The sequence below is a fragment of the Hemiscyllium ocellatum genome, chromosome 4 (genome assembly GCF_020745735.1).
Source record: "Hemiscyllium ocellatum isolate sHemOce1 chromosome 4, sHemOce1.pat.X.cur, whole genome shotgun sequence".
NCBI classification, from domain to species: domain Eukaryota; kingdom Metazoa; phylum Chordata; class Chondrichthyes; order Orectolobiformes; family Hemiscylliidae; genus Hemiscyllium; species Hemiscyllium ocellatum.
Genome location: NC_083404.1, coordinates 129717926 through 129731135, shown reverse-complemented (window position 1 = coordinate 129731135; position 13210 = coordinate 129717926). Strand labels below are relative to the sequence as shown.

At 41.7% G+C, this 13210-nt stretch overlaps 1 protein-coding gene across 5 annotated transcripts in view; it reads left to right on the top strand.

The window, feature by feature from the left end:
- cep76 (centrosomal protein 76) overlaps positions 1–13210 on the top strand; it is a 67521-nt gene that overhangs the window by 16362 nt on the left and 37949 nt on the right. For all 5 annotated transcript variants that reach the window (XM_060824501.1, XM_060824502.1, XM_060824504.1 and 2 more), the window contains 2 exons: positions 2739–2924; positions 10678–10775. In XM_060824501.1, coding sequence (XP_060680484.1) covers positions 2739–2924; positions 10678–10775 — 284 coding nt within the window. The remainder of the gene's footprint in view (positions 1–2738; positions 2925–10677; positions 10776–13210) is intronic.

Genomic DNA, 13210 nt, shown 5'->3' with positions numbered 1-13210 from the left:
ATGGAGTGCTTACAGGATGGCTTTTTGGAACAGCTTGTGATGGAGCCCACAAGGGAGCAGGGTATTCTGGACTTAGTGCTATGTAATGAGCCAGACTTTATAAAAGATCTTAAAATAAGGGAACAATTGGTGGATGCGATCATAATATGATAGAGTTCAGACTGCGGTTTTAAAGAGAAAAGGCAAAATTGGATGTAATGGTGTTCCAGTTAAATAAAGGTAATTACAGGGGCATGAGAGAGGAACTGATGAAAATCAACTAGAAGCAGAGGCTAGTGGGGAAGACAGTAGAGCAACAATGGCAGGAGTTTCTGGGTGTAATTGAGCACACAGTAGAGACGTTCATCCCAAAAAAAGAGAGAGATTATCTGGGGATAGGGGTGAAGGTGAGGGGAATGTAGACAGCCATGGCTGATAAAGGAAATAGGGAAATGTTTCATTAGAAAAAGAGAGAGCCTATAAAGTGGCCAAGAACACTGGGATATCAGAAGATTTGGAAGACTGCAAAAACAAACAGAGGATAACCGAGAGAGAAATAGGGAAGGAGAGGATCAAATATGAAGGTAAGCTAGCCAGTAATATTAGAATTAATAATAGTAAATGTTTCTTTCAATTCATAAGAAACAAACAAAAGTAGAAATTCAGCCGCTCCAAATTGATGCAGGAAGGCTAGTGATGGGAGATAAGGAAACAGCTGTTGAACTTAATAAATACTTTGTGTCAGTCTTCACAGTGGAAGGTCTGAGTAGTATCCCAAAAGTTAAGGAGAGTCAAGGAGCAGAGTTGAGTATGGTAGCCATTGCAAAAGAGAAAGTGCTAGAAAAGGTGAAAGGTCTAAAAGTTGATAAAATCTTCTGGCCCCAATGGGCCACATCCTCGAGTTCTGAGGGAGGTGGCTTAGGAAATAGCAGAGGTGTTGATTGTAATCTTTCAAAAATCACTGGAGTCTGTGAAAGTCCCAGGTAATTGGAAAATTACTGTTGTAACCCCCTTGTTCAAGAAAGGATCAAAACAAAAGATGGAAAATTATAGGCCGATTAGCTTAACATCAGTTATAGGTAAAATTCTAGAATCCATCTTTAAGGATGAGATTTCTAAATTCTTGTAAGTGCAGCGTCGGATTAGAACAAATCAGCATGGATTTAGTAAAGGGAGGTCTGCCTGACAAACCTGTTGGAATTCTTTGAAGAAGTGACAGTAGATAAGACCAGGCAAAGCCAGTGTATGTTATCTACCTAGACTTTCAAAAGGCCTTTGGTAAGATGCCTCACGGAGGCTGCTGAGTAAGGTGAGGGCCCATGGTGTTCGAGCTGAGGTATTGGCATGGATTGAGGATTGGCTGTCTGACAGAAGGCAGAGAGTTGGGATAAAAGGTTCTTTTTCAGAATGGCAGCTAATGACAAGTGGTGTCCCGCAGAGTTCAGTGTTGGGGCTTGCAACTGTTCACTTTTTTTATTTATTAATGATCTGGATGAAGGGCCTGGGGGCATTCTGGCAAAGTTTGCCAATGATACAAAGTCAGGCAGGCAGGTAGGTAGTTCTGAGGAGGTGGGGAGGCTGCAGAAAGATTTAGACAGTTTAGGAGAGTGGTCCAAGAAATAGCTGATGAAATTCAATGTGAGCAACTGCAAGGTCTTGCACTTTGGAAAAAAGATACGACAGACTATTTTCTAAACGGTGAGAAAGTTCCTAAAGCCAAAGTACAAAGGGATCTGGGAGTGCTAGCCCAGGATTCTCTAAAGGTTGACTTGCAGGTTGAGTCCGTGGTTAAGAAAGCAAAGGTAGTGTTGTCATTTATCTCTAGGGTTGGAATATAAAAGCAGCGATGTGTTACTGGAACTTAATAAAGCTCTGGTTAGGTCCCATTTAGAATACTGTGTCCAGTCTTGGGCCCCATACCTCAGGAAGGGCATACAGCACTGGAGCATGTCCAGCAGACATTCACACGGATGACCCCTGGAATGGTAGGCCTAACATACGACGAACGGCTGAGGATCCTGGGATTGTATTCATTAGAGTTTAGAAGGTTGAGGGGAGATCTAATAGAAACTTATAAGATAATGTATGGCTTAGAAAGGGTGGATGCTGGGAATTTATTTCCCAGGTAGGGATACTAGGACCATGGGCACAGCCTTAGAATTAGAGGGGGGTCAATTTAAAATGGAAATGAGGCATTTCTTCAGCCAGAGAGTGGGGGGCCTGTGGAATTCATTAACATGGAGCGCAGTGGAGGCAGGGATGTTAAATGTCTTCAAGGCAGAGATTGATTAAATTCTTAATCTCACAAGGAATTAAGGGATCTGAGGAGAGTTTGAGTAAGTGGTGTTGAAATGCCCATCAGCCATGATTGAATGGTGGAGTGGACTCGATGTGCTGAATGGCCTTACTTCTACTCCTATGTCTTATGGTCCTATAACAGGCATTTCTACAGTGAAACTGTAGATGACCTGAAGATAATCACAGGATTAATCAAAAACAGAAGGGAATGTTGTTGAGATATATCACCATCTCCTGTTTGAGGACCATTAACATTGGGCAACAAATATTGATTTCCCAGTGATGTTAAGATCCCATGTAAGAATTAAAACTAACTGTAGACTTCTTTATCTACATAGACACAAAATGTAGCATTATCCAATCCCAACACCGAGCTGCTTACTGGATATCTATGCTAATGAAAAATTGGCCTGTAGGCCATGTGCTGTGATGCTAATTTTCTTTTAATTGGTTATGTATAGGCGATGGCAGTAAGATGGCTGATGCAACAACTTTATTATCAATCTGTGATCCTGTGCACATCGTTCTTATAAAGACAGATACATCTGGAGAAACAACTTTAATGGCTTCACACTATTTGGAATGGCGGTCTTTGCTGAGCTCCCCAGATGGAAAAATGAACATGTCTTTAGAGCTATTGGGTGTGGGTAAGAATTCCATTGCAATATCTCAATCTAACATTTCAATTTCGAGATTAGTTTCATATTCACTCATGGGACATGAAATTGCCTGCTGAGTCAGCATTTATTGCCTGTCCCTAGTTGCCCCTGCGAAGGTGGAGGTGAACTGTCACCTTGAACTGCTGTGAATCATGTTTCTTTAAGTACACCCATAATGCCATTAGGGAGGGAATTCCAGGATTTTGATCCAGCCACCATGGACTTGTGTCTTATGGCAAGTGCAGTCAAGTTTCTGGTCAATGTTAGCCCATAGGAAGTTGACTGTGGAGTATTCAATGATCATAATGTTATTGAATTCGGTGGTGGTTGGATTGATGGTCATCGCCTAGCATTTGTGTGGCGCGAATGTTATTTGCTACTTTTCAGTCCAATGCTTTGCCTTCATCTACCTTATTAGAGTCATAGAGATGTACAGCTCAAAAACAGATGTTTGGTCCAACTTGTCCATGCTGACCAGATTTCCTACTACCTTTTGCCAGCATTTGGTCCATATATCTCTAATCCTTTCCTGTTCATACACCCATGCTGATGCCTTTAAAATGTTGTAATTGTACCAGCCTCCACCATGTCCTCTGGCAGCTCATTCCAAGTACACACACCACCCTCCGCGTGAAAAAGTTGCTCCTTAGGTCCCTTTGGTATCTTTCCCCTCTCTCTCCTTAAACCTTTGCCCTCCAATTTTGGACTCCTCTACCCTGGGGAGAAGACCTTGTCTATTCACCCTTCCTTTGCCCCTCATGGTTTTATAAACCCCAGAAGGTCACCCCTTAACCACCAACGATCCAGGGAAAATACCCCCAGCCTATTCAGCCTCTCTCTATAGCTCAAACTCTCCAACCCTGGCAACATTCTTGTAAATCTTTCATTCAGGAAATTATAATTATCAAGAAAACATAGGGGACTGATTTTCATACAAACAGAACAAGCATTCTTGATACATTTACACATCATATATTTTTCAGGTCTAAACAAGAAGGTCATAAAATCAATTTTACACTCCTACTGCAAAGGTCCTAGTTCTCTAAACCTCCATGGTAACAACCACCATTTACGTTAGAATTTTGTCTCCTAGCTCAATCTTACTCTAAAACACACAGTGTTGAAAGGAGCACTGACTTTCTGGTTTGGTTAAAAATGGTGAGTAGCGACAGGGGGATCCAAGATGGCGGCGACCCAGCAAGACTGAGTCCACAGTGCTCTACCCAAAACTTGGGAAAAGTGGGCTATCCACCCCCACCACACTCACTAAACCATTTATAATAGTTGTTAACCTTAAATAGTTACCTATTAGTACATTTAAATAGTCTAATACTAGCTGGAAAATGAGTAAAGGGAAGGGAACAGGCGGCTCTAAGAAAGCAGGGACCCCTCCCCCACCCTCTCCCTCTTCAGCTGCAACAAAGGTGTCTTCAGCTGCTTCAGGAGATTTACCAATGAAGATGAGCTTTGAGGAGATGTTTGCCGGGTGGGAGGCGAAGATTGATGCTTTTATCGATGAGTCTCGGCAGAGCAGAGAAGCACTATCAGCCGAGCTGCAGAAGCAGGGCAGAGACATTCAGGAATTGGAGTGCCGAGTCAGAGAGGTGGAGTCGAAGGCCGCAGCCTCAGAGACTGGGATAAAATCAACAGCCGACCACATCCGTTTTCTCGAGAATCGAGTCCAGAACCTAGAAAACCACATTGATGACCTCGAAAATCGATGTCGTAGAAAAAATATTCGGTTGTTGGGCCTGCCTGAGCAGGAAGAGGGAGGTCAGCTAACAGCATTCTTAGAGCATTGGCTGCCACAACTTTTAAATCTGCATAATGGATCAGGCCAGGTAAGGGTAGAATGGGCCTACCGGGTCACAGTACGTGGGCCCGGCTCAACCCAGCGCCCACGCCCGGTCCTGTTCCAGCTGCAGAGCTATAGGGAGAGGCAGATGCTCCTGGAAGCCTCAAGAAATCTGGGAAAAGATCCCCAAGCTATGACCCACAAAGGATCCAGGATCATGCTGTTCCAGGACTTCTCCCCAGCTTTGGTCCGAAAGAGGAAGGCATTCGATGAGGCGAAGAAACGTTTAAGGGACTTAAATATCCAGTACTCCTTACGATATCCAGCGACGCTACGCCTTAGCCACGAAGGATCCATATATAACTTCGGATCACCGGAGAAGGCTAAGGAATTCTTGGACTCTCTTAAATAAACTGTAAGAGATTGTGGACGCTGGTCTGCCTTTCCCATTATTTTGGTTTACATCCCTTCATCTTTTCTTATCTTTCCCCCTATGTGTGTATGTGTATATATATATATATATGTTGGGGCGTTTGGTTAATGTTGATGGGGAGAGGTGGTTACCTTATTCTATTTTACTTCTGTTTTTAGGAGCGGGGTTGTTTTTCTTTCCCCTGTTATTTTGTGGTATTATATTTAAGTATTACATGTTGAGATTGTAATCTTATAGTTATATATGGTATTAATATTCCCAAATATATTTAGATGTGGGTGTGGGTGGGGGTGGGGTGCTCACTGTTAACTCTAGCTTTATATTATATTTGAATTCTCCTCATTTTATTGAGGAACACCTGGGTCAAGGGTGGGGCACTGGTTGGAAGAGGGTAAGATAGACTGTGGGAGAGGAAGTGACGCTCCCTGGGAACAAGGGAGAAAATCTCCAATTCGGAATGTTTTATATTTTTTATACTTAGAAAGAGTTTTTTGTTATATTGTTTTGAGTGTATCAGAGAGTCTTTACTTTTGTAAATCTTGTATGCTCCATGCTCGGGATGTTCTAGATAGGGTTTCCCCTCCCGAGGGGTCTCGGATCTGTCCAGATGATTATGGCTGAACAGTCGGTTAAGTGGTGCACCTGGAATGTCAGGGGGAGTAATTCGCCAGTTAAAAGGAAGAAAATATTATCAAATCTTAAGAAGGAGAGAGTTGATATAGCTCTCCTACAGGAGACACACCTGTCGGATAAAGAACACTTAAAATTACGACAGGGCGGATTTGATCCGGCCTTTTTTTCCTCTTTTAATTCAAAAAGCAGGGGAGTCGTTATCCTTGTCCGGAAGAACTTCCCTTTGAAAATTCTAAATCAGATAAAAGACGAATCTGGACGATATATTTTGATTAAAGCCCTCATAAATGGAGAGGAATATGGGATCTTAAATGTGTACTGCCCCCCGGCACACCCCTTTAAATTCATAATGGAAGCTTTTTCAAAACTGATGGCCTTTGGTGCCCGTCATACAATTATAGGGGGAGACTTTAATTGTATTATGGATCCGGAAATAGACAGGATTCCCAAGAGTGCAGCTGGAGTATCTCCCAGATCTAGACAACTGGCGGACCTGAATAAAGAATTAGGATTGGTAGATGTATGGAGATGTCTCCATCCACAGGGTAGAGATTTTTCTTTCTACTCTAATCCACATAAATGTCACACAAGAATTGATATGTTTTTTGCCCCATCGATTTTTCTAAACTCTATAGCAACCTGTAAAATAGGTACTATAGCAATCTCTGACCATGCCGCTGTATACATGGAAACTAAGGTAAAGAACAATGGGACATTTGCTCGGCATTGGCGTATGGACCCCTTCCTGATAAAAGATAGCAAATTTTTAAAGTACTTCTCCCAAGAACTTAAAACTTTTTTAGAAATTAATACTGGTACGGCTAGCAATCCGTCAATGATGTGGGAGACCATCAAAGCTTATGCACGAGGTTTGATCATCTCCTATTCAGCGACCCAGAGGAAAATGAAGGGAGAGCAACAGCGTCTGCTCGAAGCTCGCCTAAAAGCAGCCGAAACAGCATACGCTGATAGACCTTCTATCACAAAATTGCAGAGGATTACAGCTCTTAGGACAGCTTTAAACACCGCGCTTACTCAAACGGCTAAAAGGGAAATATTATTTGCGAAACAAAGATTATATGAATATGGCGACAAACCGGGTAGATACTTAGCATTTCTTGCAAAGAAAAAGAAAGCCCCTCAAACTATTCCGACCATCAAGGAAAGTACAGGTACCCTGACTCATGATCATAAAAAGATCAATGCGACCTTTAAAGAATTTTATTCTGAACTATATAGATCGCAGGATTGTGAAGATAGGATTAGGAGGATGCAGTCATTTTTTAAAAATTTGACCTTCCCGGGCCTGACTCCGGAACAGGTGTCGGCCCTAAATACCCCTTTAACAGTCCAAGAAATACTTGAGGCAATTAGGCAACTTCAGAGCGGAAAAGCACCGGGCCCGGATGGTTTTCAAGCTGAATTCTATAAAGAATTTACAGGAATATTGGTTGACCCACTTATGGATATGTATAATTTTGCGCATAGTCAGGTCTGTCTCCCGCCCACGCTGAAAGAAGCAAATATTTCTCTTATCCTCAAAAAAGGAAAAGACCCAGAAGATTGTGCATCTTACAGACCAATATCCTTACTAAATGTAGACTTTAAAATTCTCTCAAAAATGTTAGCACTAAGACTAGAAAGGGTACTGCCATATATTATAAAGGAGGACCAGACGGGATTTATTAAGGGCCGCAGATCATCCAATAATATCAGAAGGGTCTTGAATATGATCCAAGCCTGTCATCAGGGAAAGATACCAGGAGTAGTAATTTCATTGGATGCGGAAAAGGCATTTGATAGGGTTGAATGGTCATATTTATTTTACACATTGGAAAGGTTTGGCGTTGGACAGGTGTTTACCAAATGGGTTTCAACATTGTATAATGACCCCAAAGCAGCTGTTATTACTAATGGGTTAAGATCGGATGGCTTCAGTGTGGGTAGGGGCTGCCGTCAAGGATGTCCTCTCTCACCATTGTTGTTTACACTGATAATCGAACCATTAGCAGAAGCCATCCGGACTGATCCTAATATAACGGCCCCGAGGATTGGTACAGGTAAACACAAAATTACCCTCTATGCAGATGACGTTCTCTTATTCCTCAGTAATCCTTTAATGTCAGTGCCTCGTCTAATTCAAGTTATTAATACATTTAGTGCATTCTCAGGCTATAAAATTAATTTTTCAAAATCGGAAGCCATGCCAATGGGTGGTCTGGCTATGATACCCCACTTAATGGACGGATCCCCTTTTCCCTTCCGTTGGTCCCTGGAGGGCTTCTTATATTTAGGTATTTTTATCACGCCAGTATTTGATCAGCTGTATAGGGCTAATTTTGTACAATTAATGGAAAGGATAAGGCAGGACCTCCAGAGATGGAGAGACCTTCCGATTTCCTGGCTAGGGAGAATAGCATTAATTAAAATGAATGTTCTGCCCCGTCTCTTATATCCTATGAGAATGCTCCTGCTGATGCTGCCAAGGCTAGCCCTACGTAAATTATATGGCTGGTTGGGCTCCTTTATTTGGAACCATAGACAGCCCCTTATTAAGCTGAAGAAGCTACAGCTTCCACAGGCAAGGGGAGGACTGGACTTCCCAGACTTTAGGAAATATCAGTTAAGCTCCCTACTAAGTTACATAGCTGATTGGGTTTCATCTGATCCACAATCAATTTGGCTGGATATCGAAGCCTCCCAAGTAAAATACCCACTTATTAACCTTTTATTTTCAGATAAGAGGAAAATCATTACAGACCACTGTAAAAATCCCATAATATTAAACACAATTAAGGCCTGGAATATAATGCGGCAAAATGAGGGTAACTCACATAAAACATCCCCCCATGCACCAATAGTAGGCGCATGGGGATTCCAACCGGGGATTACAGATGCCACCTTTAAACTCTGGAGATCCAGGGGCATCTCATGCTTAGGGGACCTATTTAAAGATGGGATCCTGATGTCCTTTGAGCAGCTGCGTCTGAAATTCGGAATACCTAATGGGGATCTCTTTCGATACTTCCAAGTTCGAGATTATATACAGAGGAAGACTACATTAATAGATAGAGAACGTAATGTCTTACGACCAGCGGGAGCATCCTCCGTTAGTACTATATACCATTTGCTACATGATGGAGTCTCAGGAGACATGGATGACCTGCTTAAAACATGGGAGCAGGACTTGGGGCTAGAAATCTCTGAGGATATGTGGAATGACATTTGGGAAAATGCTAGAAGAATTGCTATCTGTAACAGAACTCAGGCTATCCAACTAAAGATACTTCATAGGGCCCATATAGCTCCGGCTCGACTGGCAAAATTTAAGGCAGGAGCATCTCCAATGTGTCCTAAATGCAAAATAGAGGTGGGTACTCTTGTACATTGTCTGTGGACTTGTCAGAAAATCCGCAGATACTGGACTAAAGTGGCAAATACCCTGACAGAAATTTTAGGAACGGAAATTAGGGTGGACCCTGTATCTCTCCTTTTGGGCTTTTCGAACCTCTCATCTCTGGATATGCATGGGAAGAGACTATTTTCTATTCTCTCTTTCTGTGCAAGGAAAAATATTTTGGTGAACTGGGTGGCTGAGGGCCCCCCTGGACTTTCAAATTGGCACAGATTAATTATGGAATATATCCCCCTTGACTTCCTCACAAATATGGTGCACCGAAAGACTGAATTATTTTATAAAATATGGCAGCCCTTTTTGAATTATATAAATGCAGATATTTCGGCTATCCTAACAAGGGCTTTTATTTAGTGAAGATTTCAGACCGGGCTGCTCCGGGGCCCCTTGGGAGAGGAATCCTGCGCGAATACGGGTTTTATTATATTTGATGTTTATACATTCCGAGCATGTAAGAGACTTAGGTGTACACTCTGGTTAGTTATAGGTTAGATTAGTAGAAAGTTGAGTTTTTTTTTCTTTCTTTTTTCGTTTCTTTTTTTTTCTTTTTTTGTTTTCTTTCTTTCTCTTTTCTTTGTTAAATTATGACTATTGTATATATGATTTAATTGTACATCAATGTTTGTATTTGAGAGTTTTGTTTATTTTTGTAAATTTGCAAAAATGTTAAATTTCAATAAAAATATCTACAAAAAAAAAATGGTGAGTAGCAAATAAATTATAACACAGGTTAGTCAGCCTAAAATTTACTTGCATGTAACTCATAACAGCACACAAACCAGCCACTCTCCGACAACAACTCACCAGGATGAAGGACCCTATACCCAGCATGAGCAAAACCAATGTAATGTACAAAATCCCATGCAAGGGCTGCACAAAACACTACATAGGACAAACAGGAAGACAGCTAACGGTCCGTACCCATGGACACCAACTAGCCACGAAACGACACGACCAGCTATCCTTAGTAGCCACACACTCAGATGACAAGCAACATGAATTCGACTGGGACAACACTACTATTATAGGACAAGCCAAACCGAGAGCAGCCAGGGAATTCCTAGAGGCATGGCATTCATCCACAGATTCAATCAATAAGCACATCGACCTGAACCCAATATACTGGCCACTGCAGCGGACAGCTGGAACTGACAACCGGAAGCTGCAGATATAAATCACTATAAATGCTGGAGGAAACATCATAGAAGTGCTTCACAGGAAGCTCCCAAGCACTGAGGATGTCACCTAGATAGGGGACAAAACATCTGCAACACAAATGTCTTTTAATGATTTATTAATTAGCATGACTCAAAAGTTAAAAGCTGTTGTTGTATTTACACACACTGGCTAACGTGCTATGTGTTTCTAGCAATTTCATTTTTTTATTGTAATATTTTTTAGAAAGGGGCTATTATTTTGAATTCACTTTGACACTGAACATTTGCTCAAATTCTTCTACTTTCAGGCACAGAGTCTAAAGTTCCAGTTGGAATTTTGAATATAAAACTTGAAATATATCCCCGGCTGGTGCAACCATTAAACCAAGAAATAGTAAATACTCAGGTATAGTATGTCAAGTTTATTGTCATGGAGGCAGTTTTTCTTTTTGTACTGACAGACAGAGACCAGTGAATTCTGATTATTATGAGAGAAAATCATTTCCAATACCATTCATGTTGAATTAAACCAATGTCCATTTCTGTACATTCCTACTAACTATATTTCACAGAGGCATATTGCACAGAAAATAGACCCTCCAGTCCAAATCGTCCATGCTGACCAAGTTTCCCAAACTAAGTTAGTCCCACTTGAAAGCATTTGGCCCATATCCCTCTAAACTTTTCCTATCCATGTGCCTATCCAAATGTCTCTTCAATGTTGTAATTGTACCTGCATCTACCACTTCCTCTAGTTGTCCAAATGTCTCTTCAATGTTGTAATTGTACCTGCATCTACCACTTCCTCTAGTTGTCCATTCCACATAGGAACCACTGTGTGGGAAAAGTTGCCCCCAAATTTTAAAGGGGTCTCTCACTATTAAAAATGCCCCCTAGAGATAAGACCTTTGCTGTTTATTTATGCACCTCAGATTTTACTAACTTCTATAAGCTTAACTTCCGAGGCTCCATCTATCTGTAAGAATAATAGGATGGTTATGGTAGGGGATTTTAACTTTCCAAACATCAACTGGGACTGCCATAGTGTTAAAGGTTTAGATGGAGAGGAATTTCTTAAGTGTGTACAATACAATTTTCTGATTCAGTATGTGGATGTACCTGCTAGAGAAGGTGCAAAACTTGACTCTTGGGAAATAAGGCAGGGCAGGTGACTGAGGTGTCAGTGGGAGAGCACTTTGGGGCCAGTGACCATAATTCTATTAGTTTTAAATTAGTGATGGAAAAGGATAGACCAGATCTAAAAGTTGAAGTTCTAAATTGGAGAAAGGCCAATTTTGACGGTATTAGGTAAGAACTTTCAAAAGCTGATTGGAGGCAGATGTTTGCAGGTAAAGGGATGGCTGGAAAATGGGATGCCTTCAGAAATGAGATAACAAGAATCCAGAGAAAGTATATTCCTGTCAGGGTGACAGGGAAGGCTGTTAACTATAGGGAATGCTGGATGACTAAAGAAATTGAGGGTTTGGTTAAGAGAAAAAAGGAAGCATATGTCAGGTACAGACAGGATAGATCGAGTGAATCCTTAGAGTATAAAGAAAGTATACTTAAGAGGGAAATCAGGAGGGAAAAACGGGGACATGAGTTAGCTTTGGCAAATAGAATTAAGGAGAATCCAAAGAGGTTTTACAAATATATTAAGGACAAAAGGGTAACTAGGGAGAGAATAGAGCCCCTCAAGGATCAGCAAGGTGGCCTTTGTGTGGAGCCACAGAAAATGGGGGAGATACTAAATGAATATTTTGCATCAGTATTTACTGTGGAAAAGGATATGGAAGATATAGACTGTAGGGAAATAGATGGTGACATCTTGCAAAATGTCCAGATTACAGAGGAGGAAGTGCTAAATGTCTTGAAACGGTTAAAGGTGGATAAATCCCCAGGACCTGATCAGGTGTACCCGAGAACTCTGTGGGAAGCTAGAGAAGCGATTGCTGGGCCTCTTGCTGAGATATTTGTATCATCGATAGTCACAGGTGAGGTGCCAGTAGACTGGAGGTTGGCAAACGTGCCACTGTTTAAGAAGGGTGGTAAGGACAAGCCAAGGAACTATAGACCAGTGAACCTGACCTCAGTGGTGGGCAAGTTGTTGGAGGGAATCCTGAGGGACAGGATGTACATGTATTTGGAAAGGCAAGGACTGATTCAGGATAGTCAACATGGCTTTGTGCACGGGAAATCATGTCTCACAAACTTGATTGAGTTTTTTGATGAAGTTACAAAGAAGATTGATGAGATCTATATGGACTTCAGTAAGGCGTTTGACAAGGTTCCCCATGGGAGACTGTTTAGCAAGGTTAGATCTCATGAAATACAGGGAGAACTAACCATTTGGATAAAGAACTGGCTCAAAGGTAGAAGACAGAGGGTGGTGGTGGAGGGTTGTTTTTCAGACTGGAGGCCTGTGACCAATGGAGTGCCACAAGGATCGGTGCTGGGCTCTCTACTTTTTGTCATTTACATAAATGATTTGGATGCGAGCATAAGAGGTACAGTTAGTAAGTTTGCAGATGACACCAAAATTGGAGGTGTAATGGACAACGAAGAGGATTACCTTAAATTACAACAGGATCTTGACCAGATGGGCCAATGGGCTGAGAAGTGGCAGATGCAGTTTAATTCAGATAAATGCGAGGTGCTGCATTTTGGGAAAGCAAACCTTAGCAGGGCTTATACACTTAATGGTAAGGTCCTCGGGAGTGTTGCTGAACAAAGAGACCTTGGAGTGCAGGTTCATAGATCCTTGAAAGTGGAGTTGCAGATAGATAGGATAGTGAAGAAGGCGTTTGGTATGCTTTCCTTTATTGGTCAGAGTATTGAGTA